Source organism: Mus caroli, chromosome 7 (genome assembly GCF_900094665.2).
Source record: "Mus caroli chromosome 7, CAROLI_EIJ_v1.1, whole genome shotgun sequence".
Lineage (NCBI taxonomy): Eukaryota > Metazoa > Chordata > Mammalia > Rodentia > Muridae > Mus > Mus caroli.
The window spans coordinates 59,932,989-59,954,312 of NC_034576.1; the positions used below are offsets into that span (position 1 = coordinate 59,932,989).

The following is a 21,324-nucleotide window of genomic DNA, read 5'->3' on the forward strand; positions in this document are numbered from 1 at the left end:
TCTCTCTCTCTCTCTCTCTCTCTCTCTCTCTCTCTCTCTCTTTAACTCACTTAGTCCTGCCAATATGTACATGGGCAAGGGACAATCTGCTGGTACGTAGGTTTCCTCTCAGATGTCATATCCCTAAAGAAAACTTGACTTTCCCTCCCCCAGCACCATCAATTACCAGTGGGCCTTCTCCATCCATTTTGGGATTTTGGCTGTCTTTAGTGTTTTGCAGATGTGCTTGCAGTCACAGTCCCCATGGGTTCACATTTTTGCAATGACACATCTTTGACATCATCTTTCACAGCAGTCATCCCACTACCCCTGATTTAGCTAAGGATTAAGCCTTTCTATTCTTTTAGGATGATTTTGTGAGAAGGACGTGTGTAGGAGATATCGTGTTTAAAGACAAATATCCCAAAGTCTTCTAAAATGTTCGCATTGATCAGTTGTGGGTGTCTGTATTAACTGGTATCTTTTGCAAAGATAAGCTTCTCTGACAAGGATTGGAGGATGAACTAATAAGATATAAACATTAATATTTAGGGGGCAATTTATTACTATGTCTAATAAGCAGAATACGGCCTTCCAGCACTGTGACACATAGCCAGAGGGATGACGCTCCCCAGCCTTTACTAGCTTGATTTACCTATGATTTATCATTCAAGTGTGTGACACCTTCAGAAATGGTTGTTACATCATGTTTTAGAGGTTAACCAAGAGCAAAAACAATAGCTAGTAATGTTTAGGTGGTCTATTGGATCTCACTAAACAGCTTCTCAAAGAGGTAACCGATTCCTACCCTGTGCTATTTGTTTGTTAGTCTACAATATCTAGGGAGGCACTGTCCTCACTTTATAGGATAAATTCATTTAAACTTATGTGTATATTTTAGGAAGCTTTTAAAGTCTTCCACCTTCCATTTTCAAACCTATCCCTCCCATACTCCCTCCACTAACCTGACCTACCATCCTCTACCACACGTAACCTTTTCTGGTCCATTATCTCTTTCTCCTTCATATCTCCTGTTTTCTATCAACCCTTACTTGAAATTCTTGCCCCATGGTCCCTTTCTAACTTCCTAGCTTTTATGAGTACACCAATTTAAGTAAGCAAATCTAAAGAGTCAGATCTGGCATCTATATATGAAAGAATCTATATAGCTTGTCATTTAGGGTCTGCCTTACTTCATTGCCTTCAAATTTTAGGATTGCATTTTGATGAGTAATATTCTGCTGTATATATGTAAGATATTTTCATTATCCATTTACTATTTGATGGATATCTAGGTTTTTCCCATTCCATTGTTATAGTGAAAAAGCAGCAATAAGTATGGGTGAGCAGGAATCTCTGTAGGAGGATACACAGTCCTTTAGGTATATAAGGAAGAGTCATATAGCTGAATCATATGGTACATCTATTTAAAGCTTTTTGAGGAACCTTCATATTGATTTCCATATTGGCAGTACCAGATTACATTTCCATTAGCAGTGAATAACTGTTCTACATTCAACTCATGGATGCCAGGATTTGTTGCAATTTTTTCTGACCTATTTTAATAGAGGTAGGATGAAAACTCAAAATAGTTTTAATTTGCATTTCCTTAATAACTAAGAAAATTTAAACATTTGAAAAATACTTCTCTGTCACTTGTCTTTCTACTTTGGGAAACCCTCTGTTTAGTTCTATGGCACAATTTTTTAAAATCACTTTATTGTAATGAATGTATTATATTGTAGTGAGTCTATAAATACAAGCATCATACAGTTAGATCAAGGAAACCAACCACTCAAACACTTGCCCAGTACCAGGGTCTACCCTGCTCTGAACTGTACAATTACGATGGCTACCCTGAGTGGTTTTTTTTTTCTTTTTTATTAGATATTTTCTTCATTTAAATTTCAAATGCTATCCCTTTTCCTAGTTTCCTCTCCCAAAATCCCCTATACCCTCCCCCCTCCCCCTGCTCTCCAACCCACCCACTCCTGTTTAGTGGTCCTGGCATTCCCCTATACTGGGGCATAGAATCTTTGCAAGACCAAGGGCCTCTGCTCTCACTGAGGGTCGACTAGGCCATTCTCTGCTACATATGCAGCTAGAGACAGGAGCTCTGGAGGTACTAGTTAGTTCATATTGTTGTTCCTCCTATAGGTCTGCAGACCCCTTTAGCTCCTTGGTTACTTTCTCTAGCTCCTTCATTGGGGACCCTGTGTCCCTGTGTTACATCCAATAGATGACAGGGAGCATCCACTTCTGTATTTGCCAGGCACTGGCATAGTCTATGGCACATTTTTAATTGGACTGATTGTTTTCTTGGTGTTTAGGGTGTTGTTGTATATTCTAGAGTTCGATCCATTGTCAGATCAATGGCTGGTAATTTTTTTTCTTATTTTGTAGGCTTTCTTTTACTCAAATGATGATGTCATTTGATGTACTGAATATTTTTTGTTCTGAGGTTTCATGTGTTGAGTGTCAGTATTAATCCTGTGATTTTAGAGTTCTATTCAGAAAGTCTTTTGTGCCTATTAGTTGAAATGTACTCTCTACATTGTCCTTTAATAGAATTAGGGTATCACAATTTGCAAAAACCATGAAACTCAAGAAGAAGGAAGACCAAATTGTGGATACTTCATTCCTTCTTAGAATGGGGAACAAAATACCCATGGAAGGAGTTACAGAGACAAGCAGTTTTCAGCCATTTCTATTTCATCTTTTGAGAACTCTGTGCTTAGTTCTCTATAACATTTTGAACTGGTTATTTGTTTTCTTGATGTTCAGTTTTTTAATGTTTTATTCTGTTATATACTATGAGGTATATAAGTGGCAAAGATCTTTTCCAATTCTATAAGCTGCCATTTTGTCCCAGTGATGGTATCCTTTAACATACATCTTTCCAGCTTCATGAGGTTCGATTTATTATTTGTTTGTCTTAATGCCTGAACTACTAGTGTGCTGTTCAGAAAGTCTTTCTTTGTCAATGAGTTAAGTCCTATTGCCCAGTTTCTCTTTTATCAGGTATACTGGCTGGTTTTGTGTCAAATTGACACAAGCTGGAGTTATCACAGAGAAAGGAGCTTCAGCTGAGGAAATGCCTCCATGAGAGCGAGCTGTAAGGCATTTTCTCAATAAGTGATCTAGGCTGGGAGGGCCCATTGTGGGTAGTGCCATTCCTGGGGTGGTAGTCTTGGTTTTATAAGAAAGCAGGCTGAATGAGCCAAGGAAAGCAAGCAAGCAAGTGACATCCCTCTATTGCCTCTGTATAAGCTCCTGCTTCCTGACCTGCTTGAGTTTCAGTCCTGACATTCATTGGTGATGAACAGCAATGTGGAGAGTGTAAGCTGAATAAATCCTTTCCTCCCCATCTTGCTTCTTGGTCATGATGCTTGTGCAGGAATAGAAACCTAAGACATCTGGGAACAGTTTTATGTTGTGGGTTGAGTTGCTAACCCATTTGGAGTTGAGTTGTGTGCAAGACCATAGTATGGATCTATTTTCATTCTTCTTCATGTAGATAACCACTTTGACCATCCACTTTGACCAACACTGTTAGCTACAGATGTCTTTTTTGCAGTGTGCATTTCTGGTTTCTTCATCAAAAGTCAGCTGTCTACAGATTTGTGTACTTATGTTGATAGACATGTGTGTTTTAATGCCAATGCTACAATATTTTTATTACTATAGTCCTGTAGTACAACTTGAAATCTAGGATGCTGATAATTCCAGGAGTTGTTTAATAATTTAGGATTGTTTTAGTCATCTTATTTTGTGTGTGTGTGTGTGTGTGTGTGTGTGTGTGAATTTCCATATGCATTTGAAAGTTATTTTATTTTTTGAATTTCAATGAAGAATTTTGGTGGTATATTGATAGGGATTGCATTAAATCTGTAGACTGCTTTGGTATGATGGTTATTGGCACAATAGTATTCTTAGGTGAGGTCTTTCCATCTTCTGATATCATCTTTCATTTCTTTCTTCAATATCCTAAAGTTTTGATTGCACACGTTTTCCACTTGTTTGGTTACAGTTATCACAAAAAAAAAATTTATATTTTTGAGGTTACAGTGAAAAGCACCACTCCCCTGAGTTCTTTCTCAGTGTGTTTGTCATTTGTATATATATAAACATTACTGATTTTGTGTGTTAATTTTGTACCATGCTACTTTGTTAAAATTGTTTATTAGCAATAGAAGTTTCCTGGTGGAGTTTTTTAAGTTATATATCAAATAATATCATTTACAAATAAAGATACATCAACTATTTCCTTTCCCAGTTGTATACCCTTGATTCCCTTCAGTTGTCTTTTTGTTTTAGCTAAGGTTTTAAGTACTACATTGAATAGGTATGGACAGAATAGACAACTTTGCCTTGTTCCTGATTTTATAGGAAGTGCTTTTTCATCCCTCTCCATTTAGGTTGAAATTTTTTGTGAGCTTGATATATATTGCCGTTATTGCATTGAGGTATGACCTACCTATTCTTAGTATGAATGTTGGATTTTGTCAAAGGCCTTTTCTGCATAAGATGAACATATGACTTTTTTCAATTTGTTTGTTTATATTGTGAATTATGGTTATTAATTAATGTATGGTGAACCATCACTACATCCTTGGAATGAAGTCAGTTAAATTTTGGTGGATAATGTTTTCATGTGCTCTTGGATTCAGTTTGTCAGTATTTTATTCAGAATTTTTGCATCTATGTTTTATGGCATATTGGAGTATAGTTTTGTTGTTGTTTGTTTGGTATTTTGTGGTTTTGGTACCAAAGGATAGTAGCCTCAATAAAAAATCATGCAATGTTGCTTCAGTTTCTATTTTGAAGGATATTTATGTAGTATTGGCATTATTTTTTTAAGATCTAGTAGAATTCTGTATTAAATCCATCTTTCCCTAGAAATTTTTTGGATGTGAGGTTTTTTAAATTAGTACTTCAATTTCATTTGAGTTTATGTGTCTGTTTAAATTATTCATTTGATTTAGATTTAAATTCCATAATATATATACATATACACATATATTTCTTATTTTATTAATTTGTATCTTCACTCTCCATATTTTAGTTATATTTACATACATATAGTTACATATAGATATATAGTTATAGATAGATAGTTATAGTTATAGTTATAGTTATAGTTATAGTTATAGTTATAGTTATAGTTATAGTTATAGTTATAGTTATAGTTAGCCTATGGGTTTGGGAGTCTTGTTGATTTTCTCAAAGAATCAACTCATTGTTTCATTGATTTTCTTTTTGTATTTTTGTTGTATTTGCTATAATTGGGTAATTGAGACTGTTAATATTGACCGTTAATATTGGTTTCATTTCATTGATTTCACCCTTGAGTGTGAACACTTCTTGCTATCAACTTCTTTTGAGTGTTATTTCTTATTATTCTAGATCCTTCATATGGCCTACTAAGTGACTAATATGAGATCTCTCCATTTTATGGGAACATTTAGTGCTATGAACTTGCCTCTTAGAACTGTCTTCATTGTGTCCCATAAATTTGTATATATTATATTTTTATTTTCTTTCAATCCCAAGTTTTAAAATCTCCTTCTTGATTTCTCTCTTGACCTATTATTCATTCGCTACTGAGTTGTTCAATTTCTATTAGTTTGTAAGCTTTCTATTATTTATTTTTTGATTTACAAGTTTAATTTATACTGTTCAGATAGAATACAGGATGTTATTCTAATTTTCATAGATATATTGAGACTTGATTTATGTCCAATTATATAGTTAATTTTGAAGAAAGATCCAAGAGCTACTGAGAAGAAAGTGTATTGTTTTTTATGTGAGCGAAATGTTTTGGAGATGTCTTCTAGGCCACTTGATTTATGATGTAATTGAACTCCAGCATTATTTAGTTTTTCTCTGGATGATCTGTGTATTGAGGGGCAATGGGGTATGGAAGCCACCAATCACCCATTATCACTGTGTGAGATTCAATTTGTAAGTTGCATCAGTAGTTGTGTTTCTTTCATGAACTTGGGTGCCCTTGTGTTTGTTCTATAAATATTTAGAATTGCAATATCTACTTGGTGGATTTTCCTTGGATGAGTACCCAGTATCCTAACCCTTTGGAGTACTTCTGGGTTGAGGTCGCTTTATCAGATATTAAAATGGCTTAATCAGCTTGCTTTTTGTATATACTTTTCCCTGAGAGATGTTTACCCTTTACTTTTTATTGGTTATCTTATTTACATTTTGAATGTTATTTATCCTTTATGTTGAAGTGAATTTCTTGGATGCAGAAGAAAGATGGAGCCTGCTTTCTTATCCAATCTGCTAGTCTATGTCTTTTTAATTGGGTAATTGAGATCGTTAATATTGAGACTTATCAATAAGCAATATTCATTGATTTCTGTTAATTTCTGTTATGGTGTAGGGTTTTTTTTTCCCCACTTTGATATCCAGTCTTTGATAATTTATATCTTGTGTCTTCTTGGGTATAGTTAATCTTTTCAGACTGAAGTTTCCTACTAGTGCCTTCTATAGAGCTTCATTGGTAGATAGAAATTGATTAAATTCAATTTTAGTATGGAATGTTTATCTTTCTCTGTCAATTGTGATTGATAGATTTTTCATGGTGTAGCAGTCTAGACTGACATCTACAGTCTTTTGGAGTTAACAGAACATCTAGATAGGCCTTCCTGGCTTTCTGAGTGTCTATTGAGAAGTCATGTGTTAAATACCATTTGTTCTTTTTCCCTTGTTGACTTTTTAAAAATATATATCATTTACTTGTTTTGTACATTTAACATTTTAATACTAATATGCTGTGAGGAATTTTATCTCTAGTCCTACATATTTGGAATTCTATATTCTCCTTGCACTTTTGTAGGCACCTCTTTCTTTAGATTGGGAGGTTTTTTTAAATAATTTTGTTCAAAATGTTATATGTGCATCTGGCATGGGTTTAATCTCCTTCTATCCATGTCACTTGTAGGCTTGATATTTTCGTAATGTCTCAAATTTCCTGGATGTTTTGTGCTTGGGTATTTTTTCATATTTAACTTTTCATTAACTGATCTTTCCATTTATTATATCTTGTATTTAATACCTGAGATTCCCTCTTCTATTCCTTATCCTCTGTTTTTCATGCTTATCTCTGAGGTTTTATATTTTACACCTTCAATTTTTCATTTTTAGTTTTATTTTGGTTTGTATTTTCACTAGTGATTTTATTTATTTGTCCAATATTTTCATGTTATAGATTGCTTTTGTTTGTCGTACTTTTTGTATTTTCATGTAGTTCATTAAAATTATTCATATCCTCTTTAAAATTCTTATATATATATATATATATTCATAATTGGTATTTTGAAATTTTTACCTCGTGCTTTAGAAATACTGTGTTTCTCAGTGTCTGCTGCAATAGGGCTACTGGCTTCTAGTGGAAGACATTATTATCTTAACTTTAATGTTTTAACATTTGCTCTAGGATCTAGGCTTCTGGAAATATGATGGTCAAGGTGTTTCTTGGTATTAATATCTGGTCTTGTTTTTTAGGTGAGAGTTTCAGTCTTCGACTGCTGATTCCCACTCTGCCTGCAAAGCAAGTGTGTTGGCTGTTGGGGCTCATGTTAGAGAATGCTTTGTTTGCATCAGCCAGTGAAGAAAATAATGAAGATGGGCTAGAAGGAATGACTCAGAGTAGTCTCAGGAAAAAGCTATGGGGACTTGGGTCTGTATCAAGAGATAGAGTCCCCAGGGAATGGAAGTAAAGTGAGCTCCTGAAATCAGGCCTTTATAGGATTTACAAGAACATCTGGAGAAAGCATAATGGAGAACAAGAAGGATAGTGTGAATCTCCTACTGGAGTCACAGTCCAGTATGGCCATAGAAGTTCCCTGGTAGAAAGTGTTGTTGCAGAAACAAATCAATGTAGTAGTACTAGGAAAGGGGGCTGAGAGGGTCAGTGGGAAAGAGCTAAGCTAGACTGCCACCAGTGTGCTTTCTTATGCCAAGAGCATCTTGTTTTTATTACTATCTCTTTGTAGTATTGTTTAAAATCAGAGATTGTGAGGCTTTCAGCAATGTTTGCATTGTTCAGGATTGTTCTATATAATACTATGGTATTTAGGTTTTGTTTTATGATTCCCTATGAATTTTGAGATTTTTTAAATTACCATGGAAAATTCGGTTGGAATTTTGATACAAATTACATTGGATCTAGAGACTTCTTTTTGTAGTATAGTTACTTATAATATAGCAATCCTACCAATAGCATAAGAGGTCTTTGTTTTCTTCTAGTATTTTTTTTCTATTCTTTTTTGTCAGCATTTTAAGTTTTTCATTGTACACATTTTGGTGTTTTGAGAAGTCTGCTGTGGTGTTAGGCATTTAGATATGGGGTTCCTAGTTAGTTGCATGGTTTGGGTAGGATCAGCAGATATAGCCTTATTAGAGGAAATATGTCAGTGTGTGTGGCCTGTGAGGTCTCAAAAAGCACAGACTAAGGCTTCTACCAAGGCAAGCTATCTGAATCCACCCATTGGACCTTTTGCACCCTCCACAATCATACTCCATGACCCAGAAAGCCCATGTCTTCCTCCAGGCACTAGACTGTTCAGTACTCCTGAATTCTGAATCCACATACTTCTTGGAATCTTATAGATTTAAACTACATCACATGACCAGTGACTCAGCCTAGTCTTGTGATCCCCGCTTTCTCTGCAGAGAAGCTCTAGGCTTGGGCCAGTAAGCTCCACACATATCTGCCAAATCACAGGACACTTCCATGCCAAAACCAACTTTTCCATCCAGACCTATATACCCCCATGCTCCCTGCTTAGAACAGAAAGCACCCACCCTGTATACCAACCAAGCCCTTCCCCCACATATTGTTTGCTTTATTCCACCCAAACCACTTCAAACTGTTGAGCCCAGCAAACCTACACCTTGTTTTTTTCTCCAACATGCTCCATTCATAACAAACTCACAATTAACAAAGAAAGTCCACATGCCCAGATTGCGTTACCCACCTCACAATGCACCAGTTCTATAGAAATGCTGGCCAATGAGAATTACCTAGATGAACTCAAGGACACAGGAATTAAAAGAACAATCATAAACTCCTCAAATAGTTCAAGAAGCTTAAGTAGAAACAAAGAAACAGTGCAGCAAAACTAAGGAAAAAGTTTAAGGGGTGTAAATACCTGAGTGATGCACAAGAAGACACAAGTTTAAGGCAGATGGTACTGGCAAAGAGAGCTCATGACTTGAGACCAGAATTCAATTAGGAGATAGAAACACTATAGAGAACTCGAACTGAAGTGAAGACGCAACTGAAACCCTATAGCTCAGTCAGAAATCCCAGAGGAGAATGAACCAAGCAGAAGACAGATTATCAGGTCTCAGGGATAAAATAGATGACCTAGGCCATATAAGAAAAAACATTAATAAAAATTAAAACATGGAAAATGTGAGATGCCATGAAAAAAATCCAAAAATCTCTGAATTTTAGGCCTTTATGAGGGAGAATAATCTCAAGTCAATGGCATAGACCAAATCTTCCACATGATCACAGAAGACAATTTATCCAAACTAAAGAAATACACACACATACAAATATAAGAAGCAAACAGAACACCACATAGACATTACTAGAAAGGGAAATCCTCACAGTGTGTGATTATTAAAACACAAGACATAGCAAAGAAAGGTGTATTGAAAACTGCAAAGGAGAAAAAGAATACAAGCCATATTATAACACCTGTTTCCCAGTGGCAGCTTTGAAAATAAGAAGAGCCTGGAGCAATGCATCCCAAGTGACAGTCAACTTAAAATAACAAACTGAGAAAAACTATCTTCCATAACTGAAAGATGGTGGAGAGAGGGGGGTGGAGAGGAGGGGAAGGGAGGGGAGGAGAGAGAATTACACACACACACACACACACACACACACACACACACACACACACAAACCTAAGGAAAATACAGAAAGCATTATTTCAGGCTGAGAAAAGGAATAGTCATAGCAGAGAGATATGGAAAAATAGAAAGCCATAATTATTAAAATGTAAAATAACAATGATAGCAAAATAAAAACAACACCAAAAATCAACAATATAATGACCCCAATTAACACATACAAATTTCAATAATTACTTCAAATATCAATGGGCTCAATTCTCCTATCAAAAGAAGTGACTGAATGAATCAAGAAGCAAAAGCCACTTAAGCCATTTATCTTCTGCCTCCAAGATAAACATTGTGAGGCAAGTGGACAGTGCCACCAGATGGAAGAACTGGTTAGGCTTTGTCAGCCCAAACCCCTGAGAATCACAGAATTATAAATGGCAGATGTGGGGCCATCTCCCTGCCAAACTACCTGACCTAAAACATGTAACCCTTACACCCCACTGATAGGACCATGACAATCAATCATGTAGCATAAAAACTGGAGTTCTCCATGCTAATGAGATATCTAGGTAGGCCTGGTGTGTTTAGACCTGCTGTTTCTCACAGAGGTGGGAGGGGGGACATGGTCTGGGACTCCTATTATGGACTGTGTTCTGCCTCCCCTGAGTGGCTTGCACCCCATCGAAAAGGCAGACATGCAGCCAGACAACACATCTTAGTTTTAAAGATAAGCATGGCCTTAGAGTAAAAAAGATAAACAAAAACATTCCAATCAAATGGAATCAGGAAGAAAGCTGCAGTTACTCTGCTAATATCTGGCAAAAGACTTCAAATCAAAACTAAACAGAAGAGACAAAGTGACAAACTTCATTCCAATTAAGGTATAGTTAAACAAAAAGATATTACTATCTTAAATGATGTACCAAACTCAGGTATGAGAAAATTCCTTAAAGAATCTACTACTAGATTTAAAGTCACAGATTGATAGCAATGAAGTAATATTCCACTTTCTCCTTTAGGTAGATCATGTAGACCAAAAAATATAAACAAAGGAACAGTGGGATTAATTGACATCACTTATCAAGTGGATTTACCAGATATTGACAGAATATACAAATCCAAACACCAAATAATGCAGCCTAATCAGCAGCACATGAAAACTTTCTAGAATATCCCACATCCTAGAACACAAAAGAAATCTTTAGAAATTGGAAATAATTTAAATCATTTCTTGTATCCTATCTGATCACAATGCAATAAAACTTAAAATTGACAGCCCAAACAAAGAAAAAAAACAACCAAAAATCTTCTAATAAATATACAAAACTCATGGAGATTAAATGATTCATTGTAATAGGGTCCCCGGCTTTACTTGGTAGGTCCAAAGACCTACCAAGCAAAACTGCCTCTGATGGAAATACCATCAGGCTACAGAATGTAGATAACACCACCTGTCAAAACTAAAACTAATCTATCAGAGTCCATAATTATGGGAAAGTCTCTAAATGTACTAACCTTGCTTATGACTTCTGGAGCTCTGCTTCTGCATAACTCTTCTTGATATCCAGAAGTATCTCAAACCAAGACATGGCTTTATGCTTAAAAGCTTACCTAAAAAAAAGCTCAAGGCTGCACTGGGAATCCAAACACCCAGGGCAGTGTGCAGTCAGCTAACAAAGACTTTCTGTTGGCTTAATCCTAAGTCTCAACAGTCTCTGCTGTTGAATACACCACAACACTCATTACTAAATGATGAACCAATCAAAGAAGACACCAAGATATAAGGAAAAGATATCCTGGAACTAAATGAGAATGAAAACACAACTCAACACAACAAAACTTCTTGGAACATATTAAAAGCCGTAATATAGCTCTAAGTGCCTATATTTAAAAAAAAAATCAGAATGAGCACAAATGAATGACTTAATGAAAACAACTTAAAAAGTTGAAAAAACAAGAACAAATCAAAATCAAATAGGGTCAATGGTAAGAAAGAAAATCCATAGCATAAATCAATGAATTAGAGACAAAGAAAACAATAAAAGGAATCAACAAATTGAAGAGCTGCTTCTTTTTGGGGGGGAGATAATATTGAAAGACTTTTGACCCAACTAATTAGAAGGAGAGAACCCAAATAATCAGAATTAGAAATGAATGAAGAACATTACAACAGACAGCAAAGAAACTTTGAACATTATAAGGGGATATTTTAAAAACCTGTACTCCATGAAACATAAAAAAGCAAGAAATGCATGAATTACACCAAAATTAAGTCAAGAAGAAATCAACAACCCAGACACACCCATAGGAAATGATTAATTGAAATAATAATAATAAACCTTCCTGACAAAAATGCCCTGATGAGATATATTCTCAGCAGAATCTACAAATATGCAAAGTAGATCTATAGACAGCCCTTCTTAAATTTGGTGAAAAATATGGAAAGAGAAGCAATGAAGTAGTTATTATCACTCAAATGCCCAAACGAGGTAAAGACACAACAAAAAAGGAAAACTGAAGGTCAATATCCCTGATAAACCTAAACTCAAATTACTCAGAGTACAAACATGTATCAAAAAGAATATACACCATGAAGATGTTGGCTTTCTCCTGAAACATGGTGATGATTTAACATTTTGGTATATTGTATTTTCATTCCCATTAATTCTAGTAAATATTCTATTTCCCCAGTGACTATTCATTATTCAGTAGTATGCTGTTCAATCTCAATGACTGTATTTTTGTTTTCTATTGCTTGTCATAAGTAGCTTTATTTCATTGTTGTCAGCAAAGGTGCCAAGAGATAGTATAATTTTTGCATTTGTTGAGATGATTTGTGTTACTATTTAAAGGTATATATTGATTCCTGTCATATTATTGGTTTCATGATATTTGTTTTCTTAATCTCTCTTTGTTTAACCAGTGACCTAACATTGTGATTTTCTTCACTGTCACTTCTTGAATATATTTCTTTCTTTCTTTAGTCTCAAGCATTCCTTCTAGTTTCTCCTGTACACCTAGCTTAATGTGCTTTGTCCTCCTACTGTAACAGAGAGTTTTGCGGTGTATAATAGCCTGGGCTTGCATGAGTGGCATTTCAAACCTTGTATTACATTGAGCCAAGCCTTTCTGGCTTTTAAAATCTCAACTGAAAATCAGCTGCTGTTCTGACAAATCTGTGCATTTCTTACAGAAGTCTAAATAATGAAGGTCTGTAAGATGCATGAACAGAGTAGTCTTCTGGATTCTGGTCTATGGAGGGTAACAAAGGAATATGCTTTAGGCAGAGAGCTAGCCTCTACTTCCTGCTCTTCCCAGGCTGCCTGTGACTGGTTGTGTGCCCTTGTCCCAAGCGCCTCCTCTGTATCCCTTCCTTGATGCACTTACATAAATGCAGGGACTCTGTACCTGGCCTAAAAATAGGACTGTGCTTACATGGGGGAAGAGGTACTGTCAATTGACCCTCTCAGAGGGACAAGATTCCCACCACCTGCCCAGAGCCAGGAAAAGTAACATAGTTCTACATTTATTAAGAGACATGAATAAGCTAGGAAACATGAGTCAGAAAGCTCATAAAGAGCTCAAAATTTGGGGCACTGGGATACTGTGACAGAGAACTACTCAGGGAGTTAGGAAATGTCTAGTTAGTATTCTAGTTGATTCTCTGTTGCTGTAATTAACACCATAACCAAAGTAACTTGGAAAGAAAGGTATTATTTGGCTTATAACCTTTAGTCCATATGCTAAAGAAGAAAGGGATGGGGAATAGATGACATGGGGCACAGGAAATCCCACAGGGCATAGGGATGATCCTAAGACTGGTGGGCTCTGGTAGTTCCAGTGCTTCTTAATATGCAGTTGAGTCATGGAGTCCAGAGCCATGTTGGCAGCCCTGACAGCCATGACAGCCCAACCTCCTAAAGCATGAAACTCTCCAACCTCATCTCCCTTGTCTGCCTTCTGAGAGCAATGGGTTGGGGGTGACACACAATTGTTGATGTTCCTTTTGGGACTTGGAGATAATGTACAAAGATAGACCATGGATTGCTAGTAGGGTGGGGTGCTGGGAGGAGCACCTGGGATGGAGGCCAGACTGCTCTTTGTTCCTTTAATCATTATAATTCTCTAAGCTTGTCTTTGATGTTCTAGGATAAGATTAGAAATCAGTACTTGCCTTCTAGTAGGATTTAGCAGAATAGCAATTGTGATTTAAACCACAGAATGAGCACATTATAACTTACATATTCTAACTTTCAAACTGTTAATATTAAGAGTCTTGTTCAAGTTTCTGGTGTTAGTAAAGTTAACTATTAACAACAGAACAGCAACTATGTGGTCACTAGCATATCTGGCTTTTCAGTTCAACATGGCTGAGCTCAGTTCTCCTGATCATGTTAAGGGTGAAGAAATGGCTACCCTTGTTTATTTCAGCTTGGATGTTAGCAGACAACATTAAATTCTCTTTGGGTAGACCTGTAATTTCTGTTGGGACAATATAGTAGACAGTGAGTTGTAGTGAGGGTTTTGGTGTTTTGTTTTAAATCCAGTTATAGTATATGATTTTCCCTGAGCTTTAATGGGGGGGGGGGTGTTGCCAGTAGTTTGCAGATAGTTTATGTTTGGAATTCACATCATGCTGCAGTTATTAAACAATGCCCCTTGTATATGCTGCACATATGAGTTTCCTTCCTAAATGCTACTGCTCCAAAGTGCTATCTTATCTGGCTTCCTTCTATCTTTGTCTGGGCAATCATCCCCTCCCTCAACCCCCATCTTTTTTTTCATTTCTATGAACAGTTGTGGGAATATACTCTTCCTTGGCTCACGGGACATCACCAACTCTACTACCACTGTGCAATTCATATTAATTGGCCTTTGCTGTTGGAGCTATAGTCTAGAATCCAATTCCTCACATGAGCCTTTTCTTATAAAACTTACTTATGTCATATATATATTAATGACAGGTTCAATTGGTAATTTATCATTTTTGAGAAGAATGTTAATAATTTTTGCAATGTTGAAATATACATGTTATTATTCATCATGGTCATGTGTTATTTAGTGGATCACAAAATTTCATTTTTGTGGTTTAACTGATTTTATACCATTTTTTAACATCCACCATGTGCTAGCTCTAGGCTGTGGCAACAATCCTTTCTACTCTGTTTCTAGGAGAATGGTACTTTCAGACTGAGGTCACATGGTGTCTGACTTTCGGAGATATTTCACTGTAGCCTTCTCATGTTCTTCAACCTTGACTGGTATTTTGCCCTCATTCCCATTCAGGTCTCTTTCCTATAGATTTCTACCAGATTTGCTTCAAAATTTGCTATCCATTGTACAATAGCTCTATCATCTGTGAATTCCTCTTCGAACTACGCAAAGGAACATAGTCAATCTCCAATATGTGTCTATAATCAGCTCTTTGAGGAAAATCTATGGTCATGTCTCTAATATTCTAACTGCACTCAGTACAGTGCAGAGAGCTTGTCATGTCCAGTGTTGGCTCAGACCTCTAAAACCGAATTAGCTATTATTAGCTATTATGAAGGCTATTAGCACTCCAATAGGCTATGTGATAGAGCCCTCAAGATAGGATTTGTGCCCCTATAAAACAGCTATAAGGAGGTCTCCTGTTCCTTCTACTCTGAGGTTATAGCAAAAAGGCAAGCCTGGGTTAAGATGAAACAAGACATATCTAGATAGCAATTCTGATGACAACTGAACTTTGGCCTTCCCAACCTCCAGAAATGTGAGGAATGAATGTTTATAAATGTAATCTGTTCCTAAACATAAAAAATATAAATGTTGTTAATGAACAGTTGTAACTAAATGATAATCTAACAGCCCAAACAAATTAAGGCCACATACAAAGTATGTTTTAAGAAGTGTTTATTTTGGTCTCTTCAAAAGTATTTCTCTTATTTTCTTGTAATGTCCTCATAGCGCAGGAAGAATAAGAGGAGCTCTTTAGTAACTGAGCAGTCAATTCTACTCCTCAAGGCTTTGTCCTCATGACATAATCAGCTCCCAGAGAAGCTCCTAACACTATCGCTGATGCATTAATAATTAAGTTTACAGACATGAGCAAGAAGAGGCACAGCCATTCAGACCACAAAAAAGCCAAAATTAACTACTGTGTATGCATTATTATTCAACAAATCTGAACTTGACACACACGGGTGTGTCCATTAGTGTGTTCCTATACCTCATGAACTTTGATGTTCATATATACCAGGCGTTTTGAAACTGTGGAGCCACTGTTACCTGGGCATCCTGCGCACAAAAACAGGCTCATGTATCCATACCTGGGATGCACTGAAAGCTCATAGCATGAGATGTACAACCAATTTCCCTGCCAAAGAAGTTAATAAATTTTTTTCTAATCTCCAGATAGTATCTCATAATTTAAGCTTATAAGTAACGCATCATTCTAAGAATAAAATGAACAAAAGAATTAGAGCCTTCCTTTCTCTTTTTTTCAAATAGTGTGGCTTGGAATGCAGCAGATGCAAGCCATGCCGTTATCCCTAAGTAACTTCTTTACAGCCTAGGAAGTCCTGTCTGTAAGCTAGAACTAATTTCAACACTGAGAGGGGAGGCAGCAATGATAGGTGGCTAGCTCACTTAGGCTCTCCCAAACCAGAGAAACCAGAAGAGAGACACTCATTTGCATTCTTTTGTCTCCTAATAGCAAAGAACTGTTGAATTGGGTAATTTCAACTCATTACACTTGCACATTTAGCTTCTACGTGCTCATATACATAAGTAGTGTAAGTGCACATGTTGGAGAAGCCTCTATTTTTTTCCTAGCAAATCTAAAGATAAAAGACAAATAAAAACACATTTAATTGAATAGCGTTTCTTCTCTTAAAATTAATGTGTTTTGAATGTGGAGCTTATGAGCTGAGGAAGAATAATTTTTCCAGAGTTTTCTAGCTCTCAGTCAATTGCATTTAAGTATGTTATGTGATGGTTTGCCTAGTGATATTGACAGACACTGAATAAATGATCAACACTGGAATAAAATCAAATCCATCTTCACAATCTCAAGAACATTTAAAGGAATCTGACATAACAGTCTCTTCGAGGACTTTCAAAGCAATCGGACATGACAATCTCAAATTTCTCCTGAGGTCAGTAATTGTCCCTGCTGGCTTCGCTTTATGTGCAGTGCTCATACTATGACGAAGAGAGTAAGGAGCCTCCATTAGGTATGTGTGCCTCTCTGAGTGTGAGAAGCAATTTCACTGCAGTTGGTTGCCTGACAAGTATGAGATAATTTTAGTGACGAAAAAAATTAGGCTGTCAAATACCTTTCTTTATCCAAAATTGCTTTTGAGCTGTCTGCCCTGCACGTCACTGCCATTAAATCTGGGATCACAGTGGCCTGAATTCATCTAGCCAGTGACCAGAGCAGCCTCACAATGTGGCAAAAATAGACTTTGTGTTTTGTTTTTGTTTTGGTTTTTTTGATCAAATCAAACCATAATCTTCATATATAAAGAGCAGCATAAATTTAAACTATAGTTAATGTTCTAGAGATGAGACCAATTCATGTTCCTTCAGGCATGGGACTCAGTGGTCTCAGATGACGTACCTGGGGACTTCAGACTCAATGGGCCCCTCATCACGAACACTGGTGTTTACTGCCACCCACAAGTGATGCCAAGAAATACTGGTGAGAGTCATTTATACCACCACCACCCTAAGAAACAAATGATGTGATTGCTCTGGAGCCCTTGAAGGTAACAGTTTGAGAAAATAAATGAAAGGTTTCCTTCCACCTAGCATTTCATTCATCATACAAACTTACTTATCTCCTGTAACCAAGCCTCTTTTTGGAAGCATAGGGTAATCCATAATGAAACCCTTTGGTCAGAAAAGCTCCCTTCCAGGAACAGCAGAAGGTGGAAATCAGACAACGATTATCTGGATCCCCATAAAACAAGATACTGAGGAGAGTTGATACTCAGAAATGTCAGCTTCCCGGAAGGAGGATGTGGTTAAGTCAGGTAGTATTTTAACGCTCAGGGTCCTGCTGAGGAACCTAAGCCATCGCTGCAGCACAGCCACAAAGGGATGAGCAGAATCTTTCAGGGGAGAGTGCCAGACAGGAGCTAGAACTGTGATGTTTACACAGATGCACACGGTCACCACAAACCTCCACTTTACCACAACACTGCAGCCTGGAAAGACTGCGAATGAAGCCATGAAACTATTCAAACATGTGTGTGTGTGTGTGTGTGTGTGTATGCGTGTGTGTGTGTGTGTGTGTGTGTGTGTGTGTGATATTTTAAATGTAGGGAATATTCTATTTTAATATAAAGGTAACTAATATGATATTTAAATATATAACTATTATAAACATCATATCTAAACATGTAGCTATACATTGCAGTAAAAACATATAGGTTCATCCTAAATTTCACAGCCTCCGGAATGAACCTGGTAAGAGCAAGCATCCAGATCTTTCTATGTGCTTTCCTAGGGACAGGTTTCTGTTTCATCTTACATGAAGTGCTGTTAACTGAAGGAATTAGGAAAGCTGCAGGTAGCTAAGAACAAAGGGGCAGGCACTAGGCCAGAAGCACAAGTGCTGATGCTTGGGCTGGTGGCAGTCATAGCCTTGGAGCTCAGTTCAAAATGGTACAAACAACAACAAATACAGACACACAAAGAAGAACCTGGAAAGTGGATACGGTAGGTCAGACATTCAATGTGCTGACTCCTCTAGGGGCTACATTAAGTGTCAGTGAGAAGTGAAGATTTAGGTTGATGAAACTCCCAGCTGGCCAGCATGATCCACCCCCACTCATCACCTTCTTCTGGGGAATCTATAATCCAACATTTTTTGAGGGCTGCTTCAGAGAAGCAGGCCTTGATCTTCCCAGGCTTTGAGTTGCTAAGAGGACTCCGAAAGCACGGGACACATGAGAGTTGCTTAAAGCAATGCTGGTAGCTTAGACTAGTTTGATGAAGTTCTGAGTGTCTAACCAGGAGTTTTAAAGAACATGGATAGGTCTAGGAAACTGGAAGACAGTTACAGTAAGTTCTTCAATGTCATCCAAAGGCTCATGTGCTAAAAACATGCTCCCTGGAGTGATACACTGGGAAAGTACTTAAGTGAGGAACTTAGGTCATTGACAGTAAGCCCTTGGAATCTCTCTGCTCTTTGTCTTGTGATGTGGGTATTTTGTTCTGCCATGCATTCTAATCAGATATGCCATCTTGCTACAGACCCAAAGAAACCTGAATGATCGTAGACTACAACTTTGAAAAAAATTTGACCCCAAAAGTACTTTTTTCTTTATAAGTTGATTATGAAAAATATTTTGTTATAGTGACAGAAAGCTAAATAAAAAACAATGCTTTGTGTAAGATATTTGACAATATAAATGATAGATAGATAGATACATAGATACATAGATAGATACATAGATAGATACATAGATAGATACATAGATAGATACATAGATAGATAGATAAGGAAATAATAAAGAAAATAATTAAATATGTTCAAAAATGGCATGAGATAAAAACAGACTCAAATGAAATGAAGTTGCATGACTTACCTACTAATATCTTCAAAACAAGCACTGTAAACATGTTCACCAAACATGACAATTAACACATAAACAAAGTAAAATTTTAACAGAGACAGAACATACAAAAGAGTACCACACAGAAACAACAGAGCCAAGGACTACAACACCTGAGATGAAAAATTAAATAAAGTGAATCAACAGTAGACTGGAGAAAGTACACAAAATAATTGGTAAAATTGAAAATATGTCACTGGAAATTATTCCACCAAAGCTGAAAAATAAAGACACAGAAGAATGAGAGAAAAAGAAATTTAAGAGACTTAAAAGATACCATCAAGTGGACCAACATGATGCAGCTTCAGAAGACAGAAGGGACTCTAAAATGTCCAAATGTGGGGGAAGAGATGAGCAAACAGACCCAGGAAGCCAAAACAACCCCCTGACTCCCAAACCACAAAGAAATTCACATAAAAACACATTGTAAGTAAGCCATCAAAGGCAAAGAACAAAGAGATGTTTGAAAGCAAAAATAACAAAAGTGACTTAAGTACATTTAATGCCCAAGTTGCCCACCCCAATGCAGAATAGCTAATGAATTGATTGTGAGAGCTTAGCAAGCCTGGGTGACATCCCAGGCACTTGACCAAGGGGTAGGGTGTCCAAGATTCAATAACCCCTATCTTTCAAGCTTCATCTCAAAAAATTTTCAAAACTGAAACCTTGCACAGAGGTCTAGCAGAGTCTGCAATCCCATATACTTTGATGACTAAAGCCTGATGATCATAGGGTCGAGGGCAGCCTGTAGAGCAAGTTCACACTAGGCAGCCTGGGCTAATTAGTGAGAGCTTATATCGAAATGAACATAAAATGAAAGCTAGAGATACAGGCCAAAGCAGGGTGCAGAACAAGATTAAACTACGAGTGTCAGGTCATATGAGCACAGAGAGAAAAAAAAGAAGGCAGGTAGTTAAAGTCCCAGTCTCACACACAGGGACTGGAACCCAGGACTATCCACAAGATTTGAGAAGTGTGCACCTAATGTATTTTGATTTGACCAGTTAGTCAAGTAATTATCCTCCTCATGTGGTCTGTACCATGAGACCTGGTGCCATGAGCTGCCATTATAGATCAGGGTAAGCTGGACACGTGTGAGGACACAACTGACTTACAACTTACGTTTTCTGAATGAGTATAGACCATGTACATGACAGACTAAGATCCCTGCACTTACCAGAGTCAGTATAGCACTACAATTAAAAAAAAATCACTGGCTGCATGCTCAAAACTGGGAGGCTTATAACCTAATTTATGAAGAACACAGGGGAGAAGGGGTCTCAGCAAAGAAAAGCTGCTAAGAGGGGATACTAGCAAAGATTTAAGAAAACACTTCCACATCAGAGGTACACATTCCGGACTGTTTGGTTTCTTCTCACATGACCAGCTTACCCTGATCTATGTATGATGGATGCTCACAGCACCAGTTCTCATGGTACAGATAACATGCAGAAAGCTAACCCATACTCAGAGTCTCCAGATAAACCATATTCCACCACATGCACTTGCAGATTGAGCCTAACTATGAATAAATGTGGATTTGAACCCAGAACATGCCCACAGCTCTTAACAAGTGAAAATAACTTACAACTGCCAAATTTCAGGGGACAAGCATGGGCATCCATAGGAAAGTCCTCAAGCTGCATTGGGCACTCAGCAGAGATAGTCAGACTGAAAAATAAAAGAAGATGGTTAAAAGGGCCCACCTCCTCCTCCCATGAAGCCATTTATATTACACATTTGATGAATGATTTTTTAAAATTGTCTAACTGTTCCCACTAAATTACATGTTTGTGCTGGAGGAAGCATCATTGTGAGTAAAAGTGTGACCCCAAAGCACTCAGAACCCGCGTAGCCTGATGTA

At 37.1% G+C, this 21,324-nt stretch overlaps 1 protein-coding gene across 6 annotated transcripts in view; it reads right to left on the reverse strand.

The window, feature by feature from the left end:
- Gabra5 (gamma-aminobutyric acid type A receptor alpha5 subunit) overlaps positions 1-21,324 on the reverse strand; it is a 96,291-nt gene that overhangs the window by 18,899 nt on the left and 56,068 nt on the right. For all 6 annotated transcript variants that reach the window (XM_021167136.2, XM_029480224.1, XM_021167135.1 and 3 more), the window contains one exon: positions 21,049-21,131. In XM_021167136.2, coding sequence (XP_021022795.1) covers positions 21,049-21,131 — 83 coding nt within the window. The remainder of the gene's footprint in view (positions 1-21,048; positions 21,132-21,324) is intronic.